The following is a 23,010-nucleotide window of genomic DNA, read 5'->3' on the forward strand; positions in this document are numbered from 1 at the left end:
CCTGCCCAGTGCTGAAGGGGTGCCGATGCTGGGTGAGGGGCTCTGCTTTGTATTTTCCTTCCTGGGCCCGCACCCGTCAGCTTTGTCTGTGTGTTGTCCCCCGGAGAAAAGGGAAGGGCCTGCGCGGGAGAGTCATCTCCTGACTAACGAGGGGTAAAACCTGCGAGCCGCTCGTTGACTTTTGCCCTGGGTGCAGGTTTCACCTCCCTTGAAGGCGCGGGAGCGGCGTTTCTGTGCCGATCTGTTCGGGGCCGTTGGGGGACACCGCGGAGTCCTCGCGGAGGGCTCCGGCCCCTTCACAGCGGGCTTTCATCCGGGAGCGGAGCCGTGTACCCGCCTCAGCGATCGCGAGGAGTATCTGCGGGTTTACTTGGCGGCCCGCCGTGCGCTGCCAGGCCGCGCTGCCCGGTGCTCGCCCGCGGCGTGCCCGGCCCCGGCGCGCAGTGACGCCCCTTCCGGCCCGGTTCCCGGCGGCCCCCGCGCCGCGGCGGGCGGTGCTGGCGGGCGCTGCCGGGGCTGGCGGCGCGGCCGGCCATGCGGCGGTGAGCGGCCGGGGGTCCCTCCCGTTCCAGAGCGGCTGGCGCGGGGTCCTGCCAGCCTTCCCTGCGGGCAGCGGCGCGGCCCAGCCGCCTTTCCGGCACCGCGCCGGGCGCGCTGTTCTGCGGGGCGGCGCTGGGGTGGGGGCTGTGGGGGTGTGCGTGTCACCCGGCGGCCTCAGTCCCTCTGGGGGCTGCCGTGGCCCCGAGCGTGGCGGTGCTGAGCCCAGCCGGTGCCCGGTTTGGTGGCAGGGGGCCGGGGCACGGGGGACGCTGCGGGGCCGGGCGGCCGAGCCCCGGCCGGGGGGGTGGCGGGTGCCCGTAGAGCGCTGCTCAGATCCACTGCTGCTCTGCGCCTTCGGCTTTCTTCCTTTTTGACTCGTTTGAAGCTAGCAGTGCCTGTTTACTGATACCTTTTCACCGATAAAAATAAGATAATTAAAAACAAAACAAAACAAATACAAATAACTCTGTAGGGTATTTTTAACCCTCTGGAAGTAGAGCCAAATCTGTTGGCTTTTCTAGTTAACATTAGCGGGAGCTTTGTGCAGGTAGTTTTGGTTCCTTGTTGTGCTTTAGATCCTGTAAAACCATACAGGGAGGCTGTAGCAGTGGTTTGGAGCAGCATTTTCCCTGTTGCCTGACTGACCACCTCCGTAGTCACACAGCATCTGCTGTGCTTTTGTGCCCTAGGGTCAACAGCAGCCTCTCCAGTGATGAGCTCCTACTGGAAGACTTGGAGACAGAAGGAGAGAGGCAGCTAAAGAGCCTCCTTCACCACCAGCTCGATACCACCATCTCCATTGAACAGTAAGTCCTGATCTGGCCCATGGGGGTGCTGCTGGAGGGGCTGGTGGGCAGTCTGGCCACGTTAGGGGCAGCAGCAGTGTTGCCTCACTGGGGTCTCCTATCCCTACGGGGAGATGTTTGGTGCAGGCTGTTGTCTGCCAAAACAGCTGAGTAAACCCTTCCACTGCTGCTTCTCCTGCCCAGACACCCCAGCAGGAGATAAGCCCTCGTCTACTGGAACAAATGCTGGTGGTAAATAATGTTCACCCAGTAGGTGAAAATAACTGATTTATCCTGGGCCAGACACAGGAGTGGGTTTCTGGCTGGAGAGCTTGTCCCCACCAGGCTGGTCTGCGTTTGTACCTGCTGGTTGGTTGGTGTTAAAGTGTTACAAGGTGCCTTCTGCCACTGCTGGGCCAGCTTCCTGCCCTGCGAGGTCTTGTGGGCTTGGAAAAGAGTTGGGAGAGCATGGCTCAGCTGTGTTTTCAAACATGGCATCTCTGCCTAGATGCAGCAGGATCAAGCATGGTTGGGGGGAGAGGCCAGTCCCTTCCTATTTCCCCAGTTTCTTGGTGCTAAGTTGTTTCTGCTGTTCTGTTGCTTTGGGTTACAGATGCAAGTCAAAGAGAAGATGTTTTGCCCCTGCCGCTTTTTACAAGCCTTTTGGGGAAGAGGCAGCGGGGGCTTTGACCTTGTCGCAGTTCCAGGCCCTGCAGGAGAGCAACAAAGAAACTGCCTCTCTCCGCGAACTGGGACTCTCTGACTCAGAGATCCTGCTCTGGAAGAACCGGGCGTCTACAGGGAAGGTAGGCATGCTTTGCTCTGATGTGAATGTGTTCAAGTCCCTCTAACCCCATGGCCTGCGGCACCCTGGTAGAAAAGTCAAGTTCTTTGTAAGCCCTCTGGTAAAGAATGACCGCTCCATCTATCTCTTGCCTTTAGGCCAGCATGATCCCACATTTTTTCTGGCCTGTTTTCTTTGGTGGAATAGTCTTGTGCTAAAAGCTATGGTGGAGAGAAGAGTTAGTTCTTTGGAAAACAGCAGGACCCGACTATATTCCTGCTTCTGCCTTGGTGGTGTCCAGCAAATAATTTCACCTGTTCATACCTGTGCAAGAAGGGTTTAAAGGCTGGAGGAGAAAAAGGAAGGAACATTTCAAAGCACCTGAACCACCTCCTTTCTGTATTCGGACACATCCCTGGATCCTACAGCTGGCTTGGGACAGCTGTCTGTGGGGAGGGGTTTGTACATTCTCCTCAGGGGCTTGCAGATGCTTCAAGGGACTTGAAACAGCCATGTAAAAATAGCAGTGTGGAACTGTTAGACCAAGCATGTGATTGCAACGATGTGCTCCTCTTTGGGTGCAGTTTGTAGCAGAGCAGTGCCAAGGCAGGTTTCTCCCCTTCCCTGACATTCACCCTTTTCTCTCATACTCCAGAGACAAGGATCTCCTATATCAGGTGCACTGGGGACCAGAAGGTGCAAAACAGGACTTGGGCTGACCCTTGACTTCCCTCTGTCTCCTCTTCCTGAGCAGTAGCTGTGTGCAGGGGGAAGCTGTCTGCAGCAATCATGGGTTTGCCTCTCTTCAGCTGAAGTCATTACTTGCTTTGGTGTTTAAATGCTAACCCAACCCTGGTGTGGCCTGTATTAAAACTTGGTTTAGAGAGGGGTGGTGTTAAGAATTAAAACTAATGTCAACAGTACAAGCTGTTGTTTTTGGTATGAAATCAGTTCTGGGATGTTTAGAAATAAAGATTAGCATGGGGAAACACTACTTGGACAGAAAGAACCAGTGACATTAGGGTACAGCTTGTGAGAGAAGAATATTCAGAGAGAAAGCCAAAGTCAGATAGTGATGTGTGGCTTTGTATGGGAGGTCGAGTAGAAGATTCACCAAGGAGGAATCGGCTGAGACAGAGAGAACTTCAGATTGCCTGTGGAGCTCTCAGCAAAGTACTGAGTGCAGGCTTCTGTTATTTTCAGCTGCTAACCTGCAGCTATTTTTGAGAACAAAGTACTACAAATTTTCTGGAATTGCTTTTCTGTATAAACAGGCTTTTTTGCCCCAGGGAAACTGTGAAATGATGAATGGAAGCATACAGATGTGGGCCCATGCAATCAGGTGGGAAGGGAGAGGTACTCATGAGAAAGTCCTTGTTAAATCATGCTCAATGCAGGGAGAAAGCCTGGTTTCTTGTCTGAGGCAGAAGGATCTGCCACAGTAATTCTCAAACTAAATTTCAGAAAAGAAAATCCACCTACAACTCCATAAAAGCATATTCTCTGGATTCTGATAGAGGTGGATAGGCGAACAGAGATGGTTCTCCAGAAGCTGGGGTATGTCTCTGCTTTGGCAACACGAGTCCGGTGAGTCTTAGCAATGCTCTGGCCCTGTGCAGCGAGGTTTGTTTATACAGGAATGCTCACTTGTAGCCAGGTTAGCTGTGAGGTCTGCTGCAGTAGCTGAGTGGTTTCTGGAAGCTGATCAGGGGTTTAGTCCTGAGTATAAACCTACCCTCTGATGCCAGATGGCAGCTTGGGGTCCAGTTTTCAGTAAATTGGGTTCTCTCAGTGTTGACGGAGTGATAGACCAAAAGCTTGGTGGAAACTTGAGCTCAGGAATGCTATAGACATGACAAAAGAGATGCCAAAGGGAGTTTGTGCAGTTACTGTAGGTGGCCTTAGAAAATGGCTGTGCCTGGCAGAGGCAGGAGCTGCTGGGACAAAGGGACACAGGCATCATCAGGCAGTGAGGCCAGGGAAAGGAAAGCAGCACAGAAAGGTCAGGAGAAAGGGGCTGTTTCTCTACTTCTCTCAAGGTCTGAGGCTTGCTGAGTGGTTATGTTTCTGTCCTACCCTTGCAGTAACAGGACCTCTCCGTGACCTGCTCTTGTGGGGGATGGTTCCTAGTTGCACCCACTCCAGGACTGGAGGATGTGAAGTTGTCCAAGACTTAAAAGGAGGCATGTGCCATATCTGAGCAAAGCTGTGTCTGTCTTCCAGGGCTCTGGGCTCGGAGCAGCCCCAGAGGCCACACAGGACCGACTCCATGCCATCCAGGAGAAGATGGAAGAGCGTCAGCGCATACTCGCTCTGCCCCAGAGGTTTGCTGGCAGCAAGCAGCTGAGCAGACGGGAGATGGAGATTGAAAATGCCCTCTTTCAGGGAACAGACCGCCACTCCTTCCTCCGGGCACTCTACCATGAAGGTTTGTGAGCTCAGAGCTGTTCCTGCCTTTGCTCCAGCACAGAGCCATGGTGTGTGGGAGTGTAATACATTTCTGTCTGGCCTTCTGTCCCTGAAGGCATGGTTCTGTTTTGGCACTGTGTGGGAGGAGATATTTTCCTCTCTTACATGAGCAGACAGAGAGTGGGCTCTCTGAAGGGTTTAATTTAGTCTTGTAAAGTCCATCTCTGGAGCATGGATCTCGTCAATCTGTTGCATGTACCGCAGAGCCCAGCTCGGTATGTGGAAGAGCAGCTGGGGTTATGCTTCGGCAGAGGTTAGAATCATCCCTTTAACTGCAGTCTGACAAGGGTGGGACCGAAGCAAAGACACAGTGCAGAGAAGAGCAGGAGTGACTTCTAAAAGCCTTCTCCCAGTAGCCAAAGTTGAACTGGAGCCTAGTTGCTGATTCCCAGTACCTTGTCCATGGGATGACAGCACTTCTTGTGCCAGCAGTGTTGTTCCCAAGCCTGTGGTTTAATGTGACTTTTCTGGATGCAGAGTCAAGAGTTGGCATGAAGCTCCAGCCCAGACTGATTTTTGTATGTTAAACAGTATTAAATCGAAGATTAAGAGGAACTTCTAAACTCTGAACTCCTAAAACACTGCTTTTATCAGTGTTGATGCTGTTCAAGCTCTAATGTCTCACTGACCCAGTGTCCTCTGGCTCCTGCTCCCTCCTTTGGTGTCAGTGTTGTGGCATTTAGTGAAACCAAGAGGCAGCAAGGTTGAGGCTGGTAGGCTGAGAGATGCCCCTCTCAGTTCTGTTCTCATTTCCATTAAATAGAGTAAAGGAGGTGTCACTGGTCAGTCCATGCCATGAACCTTCTTTGAACCCAGGAGCTTAATCTGATGGTGTTCCTGGAAGCAAAAACTTTGTTCCACATAGTGGTGTAGAAAGGCAGTGTGGCACATCCTGGCCGTGCGTGCAGGAGTAGGAAGGTGTGTTGAAGGAATCACTAGAATGTGGTGAAATGTGGCTGCAGACAAGCTAGTGAGGACATCTCTGGAAGAAATGAGTTCTGTACAAAGCACTGGTGGAGCTGCTGCTCTCTGCAGGTTCATCCTGAGCTCGGACACCAGCACTTGCTGGTTGCTGGGGCCTTTGTTCTTGTTTTAAATAACCTGCAGGGCCTGGCTGGCAGATGCCTGGAGGTTGCATTGGAACAGGGTTTCTCTTGTCTGTGTCTCTTCCTGCAGTCTGTGCGTTTTCCAGGTTCTTGGTGGTAGTCACGTTACCATGTTTCTCTGTTGTGGATTAGATGACAGTCAGAAGAGGGTTACAGATGAAAAGGACCCCATGGTTCATCTGGAGAGTGTTTACCAAGAGCTGCTGAGCAAGAAGTCATCTGAAGAAGTCCAGCCTACCAAGAGTGACCCATGCTTGTGCTCTTCCCTGGCCCCGCAGGAGCCGCTGGCTGAGGAGTCATCACTTCCAGACCAGGAAGAGCAGGCAGAACAGGCAGGAAGTCCTAGCCTTCCTGCAACAAGGCCCCACCAGTCACCTCCAGGGTTTGTGGTTATCAAAGAACCTGTAGAGTTTGTCCCAGAAGAGGAGATCTGCAAAAACCGTCTCTCAGAGGAAGAACTTCGGAATATACCCAGGTTCTCATCCTACCATCCTGGGGAACCCAACAAGGTATGTTGAGATGAACCAGGATTTATTCTTCCTCACTAGCTTGCCCTGAAGCTGCTTCAGCAGGAGAAGGCTCCTCTTTGCTGTTGTCTGGAGGGTGCTTGGTTGATCTTCCTGGCCAAAGGAGAGCAGCCTCTGCTCTGGGAGGGAGGAGGACCTTTGGCTCCAGTGGGAAGTTGCCCGGCCTGGCAAAGAGCTGTACTTCAGACCCTGGCCCTTCCTGGCTCTGGCAAGTCACTAGTCCAGACGCACTCTCCCTGTTTGGGCCTGACTGAGAGCAACTGTGATTTTACTCAAACTGTGCTTAACTGGTAGCCGGAGCTTGTTACGTTTTATAAATAACTGGAGCTATTGGCATTTGGTGCAGGCAAACATGATGATGCCTTCAGTCCAGCGCTGCCTTTCTCCATACATCCACCTGTGTTCCAAACTCCCCTGTTGGCATGCACATGGAAGAATGACTTTGGGATGGCAGAGGGGCTGAACTAATTCTTATCTTTGAGGTGTATGGATTTGGGACGAGGTTTGAAGGTGTCTCTTTGTGTGGCGCAGGCCAGTTGATGCTCTGTGTCTCTGGAACAGGTGCTGTATTTGAAGAACCTGGGCCCTCAAGTGACGATGAAGGATCTAGTGTCCTTGTTTGCGCGGTTCCAGAAGGAGGACAGCCCACCAATTCAGTTCCGTCTCCTGAACGGCCGGATGAGGGGTCAGGCTTTCATCACGTTCCCTGGTGAGTTGCTGCATTATGCCTTTCAGTTCTTCCCTGACCCACGAAGGTGCCATGTGTTCTGCGGGGCACTGGGCTAGCACCAAGCTGTCGCGACGGAGGGAAGACACAGTCACTCAATATGAGTGATCAGCAGACTTCGTTTATTGTCTCTTACAGTCACCTTTTATGCCTTCTTATAATTAGCTCATACATATTACAAAAGTTAAGCTCATTATTGGTTAGTTACCTAAATATCAAGCCTGCCCCTGGTTTCTCTTCTGTAGTTATCTGTTCCCACCTGTAACATTCTTTTCCCACCGCAGTCTTCCTGTTACTGTGTAACGAGAACAGCCAGGGATAGTGTATTTTTGCTTTACTTCAGATAAGCTGAGAGCGATGTGCATTTTTGTCCAGCCACCTTGACTATGTCTATGTGAACTTTTTCAGCTAGCCAGTTATCCACACCAAGCCTGCTCTCCAAGGAGAATGAGGGAAGTCCACTCCCTCTTCCTGTCAGGTCATAGTCTTTTCCCTGGATTCGAAGAAGATTCATCAAAACAGAAGGGATACAGTCTGTCCTGTGCTGTATTTATATTCAGCATGTCACTCTGGCTGGAGGATTCCAGCACTGCACTGTATCGTGGTGCAGGCTGAGGGTCTGTGAACCAGGAACATCTGTGTGAACACCATGTGCTTCTGTGCCAGGACTGGCTGTATAACCTGCGCCCATTTTGCTCTTTTGTTGCAGATACTCAGTCAGCCCAGGCTGCCATGCTGTTGGTGAATGGTTACCATCTGCAGGGGAAGCCAGTGGTGATTGAATTTGGGAAAAGCAAGGGACGTTTGCCAGAGGCTGACTCTGCCATTCCCTGCTCATCTGCTGGAGAGACCCCCCCGGCCAAGTAAGGGATGGATAACTGGGAACCTTGTGGATTTGCATGGCCATGGGAACTCCTCAGTTGTAACTGGGACAGTGAAGGACTGTTAGGAGTTAATATAAGGTCCATGAATCTGAGTGGGGAAGGGAGAGAGCTGGGGACTAGGCTTTTCTTTGAGATAGGCACTGTCTTTACACTGTTGAGGTGTAATGGCTTTTTCTCCTGTTCTACGTGTGTGGCTTTCGTGGCAAGGAGGGAGGGAGGAAGCCCTGTAAATAAACGTATTTATTATGGTATTTCCTTAGTGTGTGTTTATGCACCTTTGTCCTGCGCAAGTCTTGCTAGAGCCAAGTATGCCACACTTTGCTGATGCAGGACTGCATCAACAGCATTAGTCTGAGCCTCTGCGCTGGGAGCTGGGGTGCCTGCCTGACTGATGCAGGGACTGGTGGGGCAGCTGCCCCATCTCTGATTGCAGAAATATGTTGCTTTAGGATGAGAAAAAACACTGTCCTTTTTCTTCCAGACACTGGCTGCCCAGATATCTTACCACACAGCTGGTTTATGATTGCAAATAAGTCTTGGCTCCTCCCTATTGATCCCCATAAAGCCCTGTGGCATGGAGGACGGTTGGTTGCTCTGGTGGTGTGCTATTGTGACAGATGTCATGGTTTGTGTGTGCTAACTTGTTTTAGTGCTTTTTGTTAGCAAAGCAAGCTGATAATCATATGCTTCCCACGGTACCCCAGTGCTCCTGGGAGGGCAGTATCCAAGATCTTGGTGATGGTGGTTGAGGGAACCCAGGCTTTCCCAGCACAGCCAAATTGCAGGCTTCCTCTGCAAGCCTAAGAAGAGGAGGAATGCTCCGAAGAGCTGTTGTTTTTTCTCCTCCAGGCAGTGTGACTCTCCTCACAACTGTCCTTCTGGTAAAGGCGCTTGCAACAACACAGATACATTGATCTGGTCAAGGCTGCACCAGGTCTACAAGGAGGTGATTCTCATTCAGAGCAAACTGAAAAATGGAAAGAGAAAAGGGGCTGTGGTGTTGCTGAGCACCAGCTTTGCCCTGGTGCCAGCAGGCTTTGCTCTGTCCAGGCCCCAGAGCAATAGCATCGCTGCGGGGTGGTGCTGGGCCCCAGCGCCCAGAGCTGTACAGCCCAGCACACTCTGCCTGCCCTGTCCTGCCGGACGGCAGGGCCGTGGCAGAAACCCCCGGGGCTGCCTTCAGCCCCATCGCCAGGAGAGTTGCCCAGGCCCAGGCCTGGCTGGACGCCAGTGCCCCGGGAGGCCCATGCCCTGGGCTGAGGCTGCTGCCAGCCACTTGCCCCGACTGGGGCAACTGCTGCCAGCCCGGCCTGAGCGCCGGGACCGCCGGCGGCCTCTTGTTTCGGGCACCTTCACCCCTGAGGGGAGAGGCAGGGGCCTCACTAGGCGGTTCCGCCGGTGCTCCCAGGTGGCCCTAGCTGCGGCGCAGCGCTGGGCGCCGCCATCTTCTTGTACGGCACCGGGCGCCGCCATGTCGCCACGCCCGGCGGGGCGGAGGAGCGTTAACGCTGCCGCGCCGCGAGGCGCCGCCATCCTGTGGCCGGCGGGCTGAGGCAGCCGGGCTGTGGCCAGCCAGTTCGGCATCGAGGTGGCCCTCTGCCGCCGGGCCGGGCCCGTCCCGCTCCGCCGTCGCTGTCTCTGCCCCACGGACGCGCCCCCGGCAACGCTACTCGGTGAGCGCCGGGCGCCCTGACGGAGCCCGCGGCCTGTCCCCCGGGCTGTGGCCGCCACCCCCGGCCGGCCGCGGTGCCGGAGGCGGCTGTGCAAGCTGTGGTGTGTTTTAAAAAAAATCCGCACGGATTTGCTAAGCGGCCTGTCCGTAACGTGTGTGATGCGCTGGGGGTGTGCAGAGGTCACGGAGCCGTTGTCAGTAGCTGTGCGGTGATGGCGGGTGGATTCCCACAGCTCGCCCGCAGCTCCCCGGGCCCGGTGGCAGCAGCATCCAGCCGACCTCACGGCGTGTCCCCCCCTGCTTTGTGCTGCTTGGCACCGGCACACCCGCCCCACCTCACCGCTGGGAGGTTTAGCCTCAAAAACCTCGAGGTTTAGGCAGTGTGCCACCTCCCTTCCCAGGCACAACCCCCCCATTGGGAAGAGAGGTGGTTTGGGAAGCTGCTTTTCCTCCTTGAAACTGACCTGAGGGCAAAGACGGCTTGGGAGCGAATGGGGATGTAATACTGTTATTTCTTACTGACTACGTTTTTTCTTTCCATAGATGATGCTTTGCATCACAGTGTGACAGCCAAGCTCTTCTGAGTTGATGTTGTGGAGTTCAAGGGTCATCTTTTGTCTAACTTCCATAGAAAACAGGGCAGGAATGACTCCTCACACACTCTTATGCACGCTCAGGTAACCAGCCATGAGCCCTCCCCTATCCAGCTGCTGGGCTGGATTCTCCTCTCTCCCGTGAGCACTGCCACTGGCCTTCGGCTTCCAGCCAAAGCAAGCATCCAGCATTAATGTATACATCTCTCCCTGCTTCTTCCTCACCTTTCCAGTATGCAGAGGAGCAAAATAACTGCTCTTACATGTGTACGCAGTCTGCCTCAATGTGTGATGAGTGGTTTAGGGAATCATAGCAAACTTTTTGCTTGTCATTAACCACCCTAACATAAGCCATTTGGCTCCTTGGTGTGCAAACTGTGTAATAAGCAGAGGAGGTACTTTTGTGCTGTGACATAGAGAAGGCCTATATAAAACTGAACATATGTGCCTGAAGTCAAACCAAGAGTCGTTTTCTGTAGATTCACGTTATGGGGGAGTTTCCCCTCTTGTCTGTGTTACTTGTGGATGCTCTAAAGTCATGGCTTTAGAGGACGTGTTTGTATCATGTTAATCTTTCTATGTGAAGTATTTTTAGCGATGAGAGAGAATGAGGCAGACTAATGGCAAGAGGTTTGAAATGTGATAAGAAATTTCAGTTCAGTAGGGCTTGTCTTTTAATTACATAACTAACTACAATGAAAACAGGTTTTAAGCTTTTACTTGAACAATCAGTGATGTGAGCTTTACAGAGGTTATAATTCTACCATGGCATTTTGAACCCAAACACAGAAAGGGTGAGGGTTTTTTGACAAACTGGCTCTGCCTTTGTGGTGCTCCTTTGGTTGCCTCTCAGACTAGAGGTCTGTAAGGCTGGAGGAAGGAATCTTTCAATGCAGAACTCCTGCTCTTCCTCTGTTACAGCTAATCCACAGGGATGAAGGGGCTGGGGCTTGGTTTTGCTTCTGTCTGACCATTCTGTTTGAGATAAGGAAAATGCAGGGGAGGAAAGCAGAGGAAGTTTATTTCTTTAAATACAGAAGACACATAACCATAGCACTTTGGAAAAGTGAGTGGGGTTCAGGAAATAAAAACCAGAGGCTCTGTCCCCTTCCTGCCCTGTCGTTGTGTGCAGTGGAGGAAGGCCATCACATTGCTGGTACAAACCATCCCAGAAGGGACAGCGAGACATGCGGCTTGGTGCATAATTATGAAGAACTGGCCTGTGGGGTTTCCCTGGCTGTCTGTTGGCCTGGGTGTGCAGTGCTGGAAACAGACTGCCTTGCTTTTCTTGATTTTCTTCATCTTCTTGATATCCCTGTCCATAATATAAAAAATGTTATGGAGGTGCTTATTTATTTAGGGTTTGGAGGCCTTCCCTAGGTGTTAAATAAATCCTCCTTGTGAGTAACTCTTCCTGACAATTTATGTGGTTCTTCAGTGCTGAAGGCAGTATAGGACTGGCAGGATTTGGCTTCATTACCAGCACTGCAGTGATCCCTGCTGTCTTCCCTGCTGAACAGGAGCTAAGATCCCTTTGCAAAAGTTAAGAGTGGTAATGTAGACCTGCTCCTGGAGTGAGGCAGGCACTCCCCGTTTCTAGCCCCTTCCCGCTTTGCTTGCTTTCAACTTCGGTTTTATGGAGAAGGCTGTGAAGATAGACCACCCATCCATTGGATTGTACAGCTTGAAGTCTGGTTCCATGTGGCTGGGGGAGGATGTCATCATCTTCACCAAGACTGGAGGGGCTCTCGGCATGGGGCTGCTTTCCCAGACCTACATGGATCTTATCCGTGCTGAGACAGTGATTATCCCACTGCTGTTGTTCAGCCAGCAAAATGGTGTCCTCGCTTGGCTGAGCGACTGTGCTGCTGCCCTCCTCCAAAGCGACATTGGGTGCCAGTGGCACTGCCATGATGCTGAGCCACAGGCTGCCTGCAGCTGTCCCTTGGCCACGTGCACACAGCACGTTTGGAGAGGGTGAGAATAACTGTAATCAGTGCTGCACCTGGAGAGTCCCTGCCGCAGGCCTTGCTGTTAACACACTGCCACGCAGGATTATTCCCTTTTCCCTGGGCTAGAACTTGTCATTTTTCTGCCTGGGGGCATCTGCTGCTAACCTGGCTCCTGGAAAGCCTTTGCAGTCGTGCCACCTACTTATGGGCTACCTGTTTCTGTCCCTTTCCCTCCACGCCATGCGGACCCATGTACATGTCCCTTGCCCAGAAGCTATGCTCTCTGCTGCTTTTCTGCACCTGAAATGGCTTTTGGTGCTGCCTGGGCATGCTAGCATAATTCCAGGCTGTGTTCCCTTTACACCAAAGGGTGCTGAGAGCATACAGTCTCCCCAGCAGAAGTTACACATTATCAGCTGGCATAACATTGCTGCCCCCTACTCAGCTCGGTACTTTTCTTCAAAGTATCCTACTGGCATGTCTGTCCTGGCTCAGTCTTTCTCTGAGACCATCCTCCTGTAGCCTCTCCTGTGCCACGCTTTTCTGGAGTGTCAGGCCTGTGGCCAGGTCTTTGCAGGTCCATTTCTTTGTGCCCCTGTAGCAAAAGGGAGGTAGGTGAACTGGGCAACCCTGTTCTTGACTGCGGCTTCTAGAGAAAATGATTGTTACTGAAGACTCTGCCTAGTCTGGAGGCCATCCTGGAGCGTACCCTCTTCAACACTAGGGAGGAGTTGCTGGCACAGTTTGATGCCATTCTGGGCAAAAAGGGCATGTGCATCCTCACCTGGAGCATTCACAGGTACAGGGCTATGGTGTGTGGCGAGGCAGCGGTGCCCTGGGGATGAGTAAAAACTAAATGCAGAGAGTTTCAGGACAGCACCTGGCCTGGATGGTCTAAGTCCACTGTCATTCAGCCTGGCCACTGGAGGAACAAATGCAGGGATTTCTCCTCCTTGTGTGTGACTGAGCGCTTGGGGTTCCATGCTGGCAGTTAGGACACATGGGTCTAGTTCTGTCTATCACAGGCATGCTATTTTTTTTACAGGGGAAACCAATTCATACATTTACTTCCTTTTCCCATCTGTGCAATGGAACTTCCATATTTCTGTGTTAACACTTCAAAGTATCGAGTGTTCTGCACAGAAATACCTGTAATTAAATGACTGACTAATGGGATCCATGGAGCGTGTGAAATACGCTGTTTTATCTGCTCCTCGGGAAGTTCCCTTGGGATGCTGATACAGAAGAGCAGGCTGGAGTGCTGATGACTGGAGGAGACTGTCTTTATTTTTGTGTTTTGTGTTTTTCAGAAATAAGAATGGGAAGCTGGAGCTGGATTTTTATATGAATAAGCATGATATTTGGATAGCAAACTTCCTTGCAGATGATGAAGAGAGCCCCAGAAGAAGGGTTCTGCACTCTCAGGAGGTGGTTCCAGAGTTTCCTGGCCCAGAAATGTACTCATTACAGGTAAGCTGGTGAGAGCTGAAAGGGAACACGACGGCCTTTCCCCAGCTTTGTTCTGTGTGTGACTCGCAGGGGATGAAAGACATGAACCCAAAATCTAGTTTGGATTTAACTTGGAAATAGGCGACATGCAACTAGAATTCTCTTGCCTGTTTTGTTGTGCTGTCCCCTCTCCCAGGTACACTGCAGTATGCAGTGAGGGGGGATTCCAGACAAACCTCACAGCTGGGCTCAGGCCCATCTGGTCTGATGCATAGTGTCCCAGTAGTTAAATGAATAGAGAGGCTGAAGAATTTTCTTCCTATCTTCTGGTTACCTTTGAGAAGCCAAATCCTGGTGTGAAGCTTAGAAGGGAGTCCTCAAAGCTGCTTCTGCTAGAAAAGTGGGTGATAGGGCTCACGGCTCACCTTGTATGTGAGCCAGTTCCTGCCACACCCCACCCCAAGGCTGATGTGCTGTGTCAGGGGAAAATGAGGTGGAGAAAGGCTTGAGGCTTTTGCTGACTAATCAGTTTTGCTTGAGAAAATAGCCTTCATGATAAACTGTTAAGGAAATCAGTTGGCACTGGAGGCTGAGGAGTAAGTTTTTATAGCCTAGAAACTAGGTAATAAACCCACTTTTCAATAGAGGAGGAAGCTAATACAGGACTGCCTTCATTTAAAGCTCTTTGATACATTGAAAATGGGTGATCTGGAAGAGGAAGCAGGACAGATTACAGACGGAAGACAGTTCTTTGTCAAGCCAGACAAATGGACTGTGGGATTCATGAGTACCTTCAGACTGACCTGGTTCAACTGAGCAATCAGCAAGGTGGTGGCGGAGCCGAGCAAGCGAGTAAGGTACTGTAAAGGCAGTGAGTAGGATCGCCTAGGCGTACAGGTAATTTCTAAGTTAGCAGTATTGTCTGAGGATGGAGACCTAAGAATGTGTTGGACGGTTCAGTGAAAACACATGTGCAGTACTTGTGGCTGCCAGAAAAGTAATAGTTTCATTTCTATTTTAAATTTGTATGTGCAGGATTTTTATCTTGTGCTTCAGGACATCGCTGCAGATGTATAGTGGTGTGTAGAGGGAGCTTTTCCTATAGATTGTTTCCACGTAACTCATGACTGTGACAGTTCCTTTTCTTTGAAGCAGCTGGTATTAATGGTCTGTGTTACCCACAAGTGTTACAATGCATTTCCCTGTCAATTCAAAACTGAAGCAGAAGTGGCTAGCATATGTGGTGTGCTGAACTGTGTCTCATAGTCTGTATTTCATTTCATCTATGGTATTTTGGGATTCAAGTGGCTCTCTTTCCCTTTAGCCTTTAAGCACAGTGTTTGATTCTTCAGCTTTCTCTTGATCTTTTATCTGAAATCCCAAAGGATTAGAGACATTGCATAGACGTACAAACCATGGGGACTTTTGGTGGGAGCAGGGAGTCAAGCTGTTCTTTCACACGCTCAAGCATGGCTAACTGCTCTTGTTGCAGAAGCTGTTTGGCACCTGAGGAGCAGGCATACAGTGATGAGAAGAAGAGACCTGGATACAGACAGAAATGCCAGAAGGGGTATATCCAGTTCCATTTTGCAGCTCAGCTACCTGGAGCAATGACAGGGGAAAGAGAGGTGTTGGATGTCCTGCGTACAGAAGATATTGGCATGTAGTAGATGTCTTTTCTCTTGTATCCTGTTGTTCTCCAGGTGAAATAACATTTTACCCCTTGGTGAGAGAGCAAGGAGAAACTTGCTCTTTTTTTTTTCCCCTTTTGTTGGTCTAGGGAGCTGGGTGGAGAGAGGAAGAGGGGATGTCATTGTCATCTGGGGAGATCACGGAACAAAAAGTTAGGCAGGAGGGAGAAGGCTGCAGGAGCCAGCACAAGGAAAGCCTTGATGCTTGATGCTGCAGGGCTTGGCAGGTTCTCATCCCTGCCTTGCTGTTATTTGTGTTCCATCCTGCCGAGGGAGATGCCAATATGTGAATGTGTTGGAGCATCATATAAAATGAGACTTTGATTCTTGTGTACAATTTGGACGTGCTTAAAACTCTTACCAGGAATCAGGGATCAGGGCAGTGCCAGTCCCTGTGCTCAATCCTACCCTGTCCTGCCTAGTCCTAGTGTGGTCCTTCCCTGCTTGTCCTAAATAGAAGAGGATGCAGAAAGCTGCTTCCTTCCTCTCTTGGGGTGGCAGCAGTGGTCCTGTGTGGCCTCTTTCCCCATTTTCAGGTTAACTGGTTATATTAAAGACTCAGATGTTTTGAATTTTCAGAAGTGTCTTCTGGACATGGCTACCCAGGATGGGTTCTCTGGGCAGCTCTGTGACGCTGCAGCAAGGGACTCTTGGTGGCAGTTGGTGTTTCGAAGATTGCTGCAGATGTTGAAGCTCCCGTTCATCTCTTTCTTTTGGATGGAAGGTAAGACAAGGCGAGCGGCTCCAGTGCTGGCGTGACCTGGAGTGCTCTGGTATGGTGTACCAGGGAGTTTCCTGAAATGGGGAAACCTCGGGGGGTTGAGAGACCCACCAGGAGCCTGCAGCTCATGCAAGAGCAGAGGGGTGGTGCCAGGAGCAGCTGTGACCAAGCCCCCCAGCTATAAAAGAACCCCCTGGGGAGCATCAGCCAGAGCGTGGCACAGCAGGGCACACGGGAAGGGCGCTGTCACTGCTGGCTCCATCAGGGAGCAGTGGTCTCTATGGAGACACTAGCTAGACAAGTGGTTAGAAGGTGTTCGCTCTTTCGCCCCTCCTGAAACCTTTACCGGCAATGTCAGGAGAGAGCAATGTGGGCTACTCCACACGGTGGCACTGCTTACCTGGCTGAGGGGCTGCTTGGCTGTGTCCCACACTTGGCCCTTCTGCCTGCCCACCCGTTGCCCAGGGAAAAGGCCTGCAATGGGGCTTCTGGGTTGTCATTGAGAGCAGTCGAGTGCACCTTGGCATCTCTCTCTGTGGCCCTTTGCGCGTGTCGCAGCTGGTTGGTTGATCACAGATCTGTCTGGTTGACCTGCTCCTCCCTGCAGAATCCTGGGGAGGGAGAAGGCCACTGGATTAGACCAGCTTTGAAAACACAGTGTGATAAGAACAGTCCTGCTCATCCCTAGCTGGCTTAGAGCAGTAATTGTCAAAGCTGCTTCTCTCATCATGATGGTGGGGCCAAATACCTGTTGTCGCTCCTGTTTTCCCGGCGTTCAGACGTTCCCCAGGCCCCTCTTGTTTCTCTTCACTGCTGCCATGCTGAACTACTTTTTCCAATCATGAACTCCCTGCAGCACCTCCAGCAAGCTCCATCAACATCTTTGCTCTCCAGCGCTGTTCATCTCTCCCATCCCTATAACTTCCACACACTCTGCTTTTTCCTATGCTCCTCCTTGTGCCCACGTTCCTTGTCCTGTTTTCCCAGTGCTGTTGGGAATCCATCCGAGGGCCTGGGCCATAAGACAGTCTTGAAGGTGTACTGGCCTTTCCCTTCCTGAATTCAGGCTTTTGGTTGCATTGCAAGTGGGTCAGGTACCCAGGGCTCTGACAGGCACGAGATCTGGCTGGGTTTGTGGACAAACACACTCTAAGTGATGTTATAGCTGAAGAAGGTTGGAATGGCAGCCCATCAGAAACATACCTGCCTGCCATGTTTAGTGAAATGTGTCAGGCAGATGTGTTTCAGACAGGACATTTAGTAAATTTCTGTGGTTTTTTTCTTCAGGGACTGCGGTTCAACCCCACTGCTATCTCAGATGGGAGGCAGGCAGTGGGGCTGGGTAGGTAGGGAGCCAGGGTCTTTAGGCTTTGTAGCTCTGCTGCTGACATGTCCACTGCATGAAATAAGCATGATAACTGGTGTCCTAAAATGGGAATGAGCGTCAGGAGTATTATGCTATATAGAGAGTTTTCCTCAGCAGCAATCCTCTGTGCTGGGGCAGCAAATGCCTGGCCAGGGTGAGGATCCATCCCCACAGTCAAGGCACTGGCAGTTTGCTATAGCTGCAGGAGGTATTGAGGTCTGAGGTGAACTGTGTTGTGAACTGGGGGCATTCCAGCCTGCTCACCCTCTCTTTGCTTTTTTCTTTTTCCCCAGCAAGCCCAAATTGACTATAAAAGAAGAAATACTGGAAAAGCATGGAACCTAGTGAGCTTCACCCCCCAGATCCAGATTGCAGCCCCCCTACTTCTCCTCTTCACAAGAGCTTTGTAGTACTTTAACAAGAAAGGGAAAAATTTCTGTGCATAAAACAGGAGGATATGAATGTAGGTGACAGCTTGCACACCTGTCTGCTCAAAGAGCAGCTGAGCAATCTGAGCAGCACCAGCCCTGCTAACAGTGTGTCACACTGCCTCAAGGCAGAGACTCCAGCACTGCCCAGTAGCTCAGCAGAGATCAGAGGGAGACTGGTGTGGTCCATGTGAAGCTGGAAAAGCAAATGCCAAACTCAATAGCAGAAACACAGGCTACAGACTTGTGTGTGTGTGTAAATTCATACAGGAGCAGAAGAGACGTAGACAAGGGATTCTTTGTGGCAGTTGGTGTTTTGAAGACTGCTGCAAGTGATGAAACTCCCATTCAGCTCTTCTCTTTTGTATAGAAGGAAAGACTTGACAGATCAAAGGTGGAGAATCTTCAGTGGTGGAGACAGGAAAAAGTGAATTGCAAGTCCTTAACATACAGGAGCAGGAAGATATAATGGAGTGGGAGAATGTGAGAAGACCAGTGAAGAACGTCGAAATGGAAATAAAGACTATTTCAGCAGAGTGGGATGTGCTCTGATGCAAGGTAACAAATTTGTGGCTGTATATCCCTGTTGGTTTGGAGGGTTTTGGAGAGAGCAGGTCAAGGTGGGTTGAGAGGGAGTGACTTCCCCGTAAAGAGACTTATCCATAAAGAACATAATGGGCTTCTTCCTTGACCTGCTGACTGTTAACTTCTTCAGGCCCAGCCAAGCTCTTTTTATCTTGCTGATTGTGCTGGTCTTGGCTGGCATGAAGTTACTTTTCTTCATAGTGGCTTGTGTGGGGCAATGTTCTAGTGTTGTGACTAAAACAGCCTTGATAACACACCCATGTTTTAAGCCATTGCTTAGCAGTGCTTACACAGAGTCGAGGCCTTTTCTGCTCCTCACACGGCCCCACCAGTGAGTAGGCTGGTTAGGAGGGGAGTAGAAGTTGGGAAGGGACACAGCTGGGACGGCTGACCCCACCCCAGGTGACCAAAGGGATATTCCATACCATATGATGTCATGCTTAGCCATAAAAACTAGGGGGACATTCAGAGTGATGGCATTTATCTTCCCAGGCAGCCATTATGCGTGATGGTGCCCTGCTTTCCTGGAGATAGATGCACACCTGCCTGTCAATGGGAAGCAGTGAATGAGTTCCTTATTTTGCTTTGCATGTGTCCACAGCTTTTGCTTTACCTATTAAACTGTCTTTATCTCAACCTATGAGTTTTCTTACTTTTACCTTTCCAGTTCTCTCCCCCATCCCGCTGGTGAGGGAAGTCAGAAAGTGGCTCTGTGGGGCTTAGTTGATGGCTAGGGTTAAACCACAGCAGTCCTTTTTGGCACTCAACGTGGGACAGGAAAGGTTTGAGATAACAGATTTGATTGGAATGTGCTAGATGGAATTTATAGCTGTTATTGCTCTTTAGCTATTACTTGGCAGGCTCCCAGGCTTGCCATGGGGCTTGCTTGCTTTACTGTATATGAGTCTAGTGCTTGTTAGTGGCTGCTTTTGCTTTTGCTGCTTGTTGCACTGCTTATCATCTCCTTGTGCTGTGCCTGGGAGCATTCTGATAACAGCAGTGGTGATGCGCCTGGACTGGCAGATGGCCAGAGCATCACTGCTGTTCCTGTGCGCTGTACTGGACAGGCTGGGACTCCGGTGTGAACTTGAGTCAAAGGGGCTGTGACCTGTGGATGAGTTTACATGGGAGCAGGACACCTCTAAGTGTCTGTGACTGTGGACGAGTCCACAACAGAGCAGGTACACCTTGAAGCATCTGTGGCCATGGTTATGTCCGTGCCACAGCAAGTATACCTCTGAAGAGATTGTGGGCCAAGGTTAAGTCCATTCTGGAGAAGGTACACCTTGAACCACTTGTGGCTGTGGGGAAGTCCATGCCACAGCAGGTGCATCTTGAAGCATCAGTGGCTGTGCATGTGGTCATGCTGGAGCACCTCAAAGTCTGTGACACTGCCAGTACACCCCTGAAGGGACTGTGGCCATGGGTAAGGCCATGTTGGAGCAGGTTCACTCCTGAAGGGACTGACTGTGGGTAAGGCTGTGCTGGAGCCAGGTGTATCTCTGAAGGCGTTGTGGCCGTGCTGGAACAGATGCACCTCAAAGTGACTGTGGCTGTGGATAAGTCTATGCTGCAGCAGGTATACTCCTGAAGAGACTGTGGCCCATAGATAAGGCTCCACTTGCAGCAGGTACCACTAAGGGACTGCAGTCCATGGATAAGTTTGAGCCAGAGCAGGGGCAAAGGGAGGTGTTCGTTGCAAAGTTAAACCCTATAAGCTGATCCTATGGGAGCAGGGGTGGGGATTGTAATGGCTATACCTTTAAATTGTTGTAACCCATGATCTGAGTTGCATGTTATGGGAATTCCTATAGCAGGAACCACCTGAACCAGTGGAGGACAAGCCTTACAAGAAGCAGTGCAAGTGCAGCAGTGACCTGACCTGAGCTGTCTTTGGTGCTCAGTAACTCCACAAGGGCTCTAAACAGCTGCCTGCTGATGGGAAGTATTGAATGACTTCCTTATTTTGCTTTGCTTGTGCTCACGGCTTTTGCTTTTCCTGTTAAACTGTCTTTATCTCAGCCTGTGAGTTTTCTTTTACCCTTCCAAATTCTCTTCCCATCCCATCTAGGGAGGGAGTGGCTGTATGGGCCTTAATTGCTGGCAAAAGTTAAATCATGACACCAATTGGTACAATTCATGTGCGTGCACCCTCCTCCTATTTCAGGTGGAGAAAACTGAGTGTGAGAAGTGTTGCCTGAAAACAGAGTTCTTGAAATGCCAACAGCAACAGGCGCTGCTCAGAGCTCAGAAGATGAAGGCTTGCCCTGCAGCAAGAAATACGTGTATTACTGCCAAGCTGTGCAGCAGAAGCAGAAAGCAAAGCTGGCGAGGTCTGCAGAAGAGAAGGCTGAACTGAATGAGAAAATCAGGAATACAGAGAAGCACTTAGGGGTGCTGATGGAGGCATAGGTTTCCTGCAGAGGCCCAGAGAAAGAAGATGTGAAGAGGTCAGAGCTGTGGGGTGGCTGATTGGCAGGCCCTATGATCCCTAAGGTGCAGGGAGAGGGCAGGAGTCACCATGTGCTGCTATTTCCATAGGACACTGCTTCCCTGGTATCCCTCACCCTGCTCTATAGGTAACTGGGTTGCAAGTGAGGATCCTGCTGTTGTGAGGAGGCAGAATCACCAGATGAATCCAAATAATTCATCCGGCCTCAAAGATGCCCTACAGAAAGGTTCTTTGTCCATACTCTGTCTGTTCTATAGTGTGGCACCTTGTTGCTGGATTCCTTGCACAGTGTTGGTTCTGTGATGGAGATAAGGTTTGGGATGGAGCAAGGAACCCCAGTGCACATGGTACTCCTGGTAGGAAGGGGGATAGCAGCTGGGTGTGTGATGGGAGGTATCAGATCCAGGCTCTTGCCACTGACTCTCCTTTTGGCTTTTGCCCTGTTGCCTACGGTGTTATGGAGAAACTTAAGAACCTGCATATGAATGTGAGCTGGCTTCTCTCCTTCATCCTCTCCTACCTGGAGCTCAAGGACATTAACTCTGAGTTGCATCAGGTGGATGAGATCTCGCAGATCACACTGGAGGAGACAAACCTCATGCTGGAGTAGTCCCCTCTCTCCTGCCACAGTGCCTTTTGCACATGATCATTAATAAAACCATGGTTTCTTTACTTGTGCTCCAGGTCATCATTCTCATGGGGTAGGGGGTTCTCCTCTGGTCCTGCAGGACTGGCTTGGCTCTTCAGCTCCACTGTGGAGATGTAGTGTGAGTAGAGGGCACTGCAGTACAGGCATGGCTCTGAGCACAGCCAGGCTGGGTCGTGCCTGGCCAGTGGACACCCCCAGTGGTTTCTTTGCTGTGCTCCTTAGCAGTCTGGGTTGAGTAGCAGAGAGGCAGGGAGACTCTGGCAGTGGCTGCCTGGCTTATGGTACAACAAATATCCCAGGAGAATGTAGCCTGGGCACTCCTCTATGGCTGTGCTGCAGTCTTTGTGTGACTATCACAGCTGACTGGCTTGGGCTAGAGCAGTGTGGTTCTGAGATTCAGGATTTGGGTCCTTTCACTCTGGAAAGCAGCCTCTGTCTTCTTCAAGTGGTCTGATCAGCCCACGCAGCAGCTAAACAGAGTCCTTGCCTGTGTTTTCCTCTTGAGTGCATCTGTTTGTTAAATAATGTAGCAACACAAGATTCCTTGAACTAAATTCATCTTCCCTTGTAGCTGCGGGAACAGTCAGTGGCATGGTGACATTGGGACTTGCAGTCAGATCTGCTGCAAGGCTTGGGGCTAGCATGGCAGAGCCCACCTTCTTTCAACAGATGCTGTCCCAAGTAGAAACTTCACCTTTAAACTTTAGGCTTATTTTCTTAGACTTCTCTTCAGTCAGCAGCATGGCCATCCTTCTAACCTGGAAAAAATCAAGGACACCAGGGTGTTTGGAGGAAGATGTGAGGCTCAGGAGCAGCCAGACATCACACAGAAACAATTGCACTGGGACCAAAGGATGCTGCATCTCCCTGTCCTGCCTCCAGCATGGTTCATGGGAAGAAACTAAGGGCAAAGGCAAGTGCATGTAGTTCAGTGTTGTTCAATCCTGTACCTACTTCCAGCTGAGGAGCTTCCTGTGTTTCCTACAGGTATAAAATGACTGGCTTAAAGGAGCTGAGGAGAAATCCCCCTTACAGCGTTCGCTGTCCTTCCTAAAGAACATTCTTTTGCCCAGATGGTAGGTATGAAGATGATGTGTGGGGTGGCCAGCACAGCATTGCTCCTTTGACTCGAACACCTCATTTATTCTGGAAAGGCACAAGACCATGTGCCAGAAACCAGCAGCTTAGGTGGTATCGCCAAATGTGTAGTATGTGTTTCTTGGAAGTCAGAGCTGAGCAACAGAGCTACATGAACAGAGAGTGCCCCATCCTGTGTGGTAAGGGCTTTGACATTGTCCTTTCCCCATGGCTGGGCTTACATTACTGCATAAGTTACTTTCACTGTTGGTAGTGGAGATAGGAAGGACATGTCTATAAAACTATGGTTTTTCTGCAATCTGTTGGTGCTGTCTCTGTGTCTACTGTTCCTGATTTGCTGGCTAGCTGAATGCTGTTTCCTTTCCAGCTCATGTTTCTACATCTCAGAGCTGTTTCTGTGACCTTTCTTGACATTTTCAGATTGTACTATTTATTGTGTTTTCAGGTCAGTACTGCAGGTAGTAACACTTGGGGCTGAAGGTAGCTCCCTTATCTCCCTCCATTCATGGTTTGAAGGTAGCTTTTCTTATCT

At 50.8% G+C, this 23,010-nt stretch overlaps 1 protein-coding gene and 1 long non-coding RNA gene across 2 annotated transcripts; both read left to right on the forward strand.

Annotated features, from left to right (window-relative positions):
• The first annotated feature begins 397 nt into the window (after nucleotides 1-397).
• RBM41 (RNA binding motif protein 41) lies at nucleotides 398-8,073 on the forward strand. The gene is made up of 7 exons (XM_056360091.1): nucleotides 398-542; nucleotides 1,230-1,346; nucleotides 1,939-2,131; nucleotides 4,333-4,537; nucleotides 5,817-6,193; nucleotides 6,773-6,920; nucleotides 7,648-8,073. Exons 1-7 carry the CDS (start codon nucleotides 535-537, stop codon nucleotides 7,803-7,805), a joined length of 1,206 nt encoding a protein of 401 aa, XP_056216066.1. The 5' UTR covers nucleotides 398-534; the 3' UTR covers nucleotides 7,806-8,073.
• A 1,400-nt stretch (nucleotides 8,074-9,473) lies between these two features.
• On the forward strand, nucleotides 9,474-22,776 carry LOC130158968 (uncharacterized). The gene is made up of 6 exons (XR_008825567.1): nucleotides 9,474-9,495; nucleotides 10,038-10,171; nucleotides 13,350-13,509; nucleotides 14,170-14,345; nucleotides 14,981-15,903; nucleotides 17,560-22,776. It is a non-coding gene; the product is annotated as an uncharacterized LOC130158968 (long non-coding RNA).
• Nucleotides 22,777-23,010: the final 234 nt, after the last annotated feature.

Source organism: Falco biarmicus, chromosome 14 (genome assembly GCF_023638135.1).
Source record: "Falco biarmicus isolate bFalBia1 chromosome 14, bFalBia1.pri, whole genome shotgun sequence".
Lineage (NCBI taxonomy): Eukaryota > Metazoa > Chordata > Aves > Falconiformes > Falconidae > Falco > Falco biarmicus.

Coding starts and splice junctions, on each gene's coding strand:
- RBM41 (XM_056360091.1), top strand. Junction 4,538..5,816: donor CCGGGCACTCTACCATGAAG/GTTTGTGAGCTC, acceptor GTTGTGGATTAG/ATGACAGTCAGAAGAGGGTT. Junction 6,194..6,772: donor ATCCTGGGGAACCCAACAAG/GTATGTTGAGAT, acceptor TCTCTGGAACAG/GTGCTGTATTTGAAGAACCT.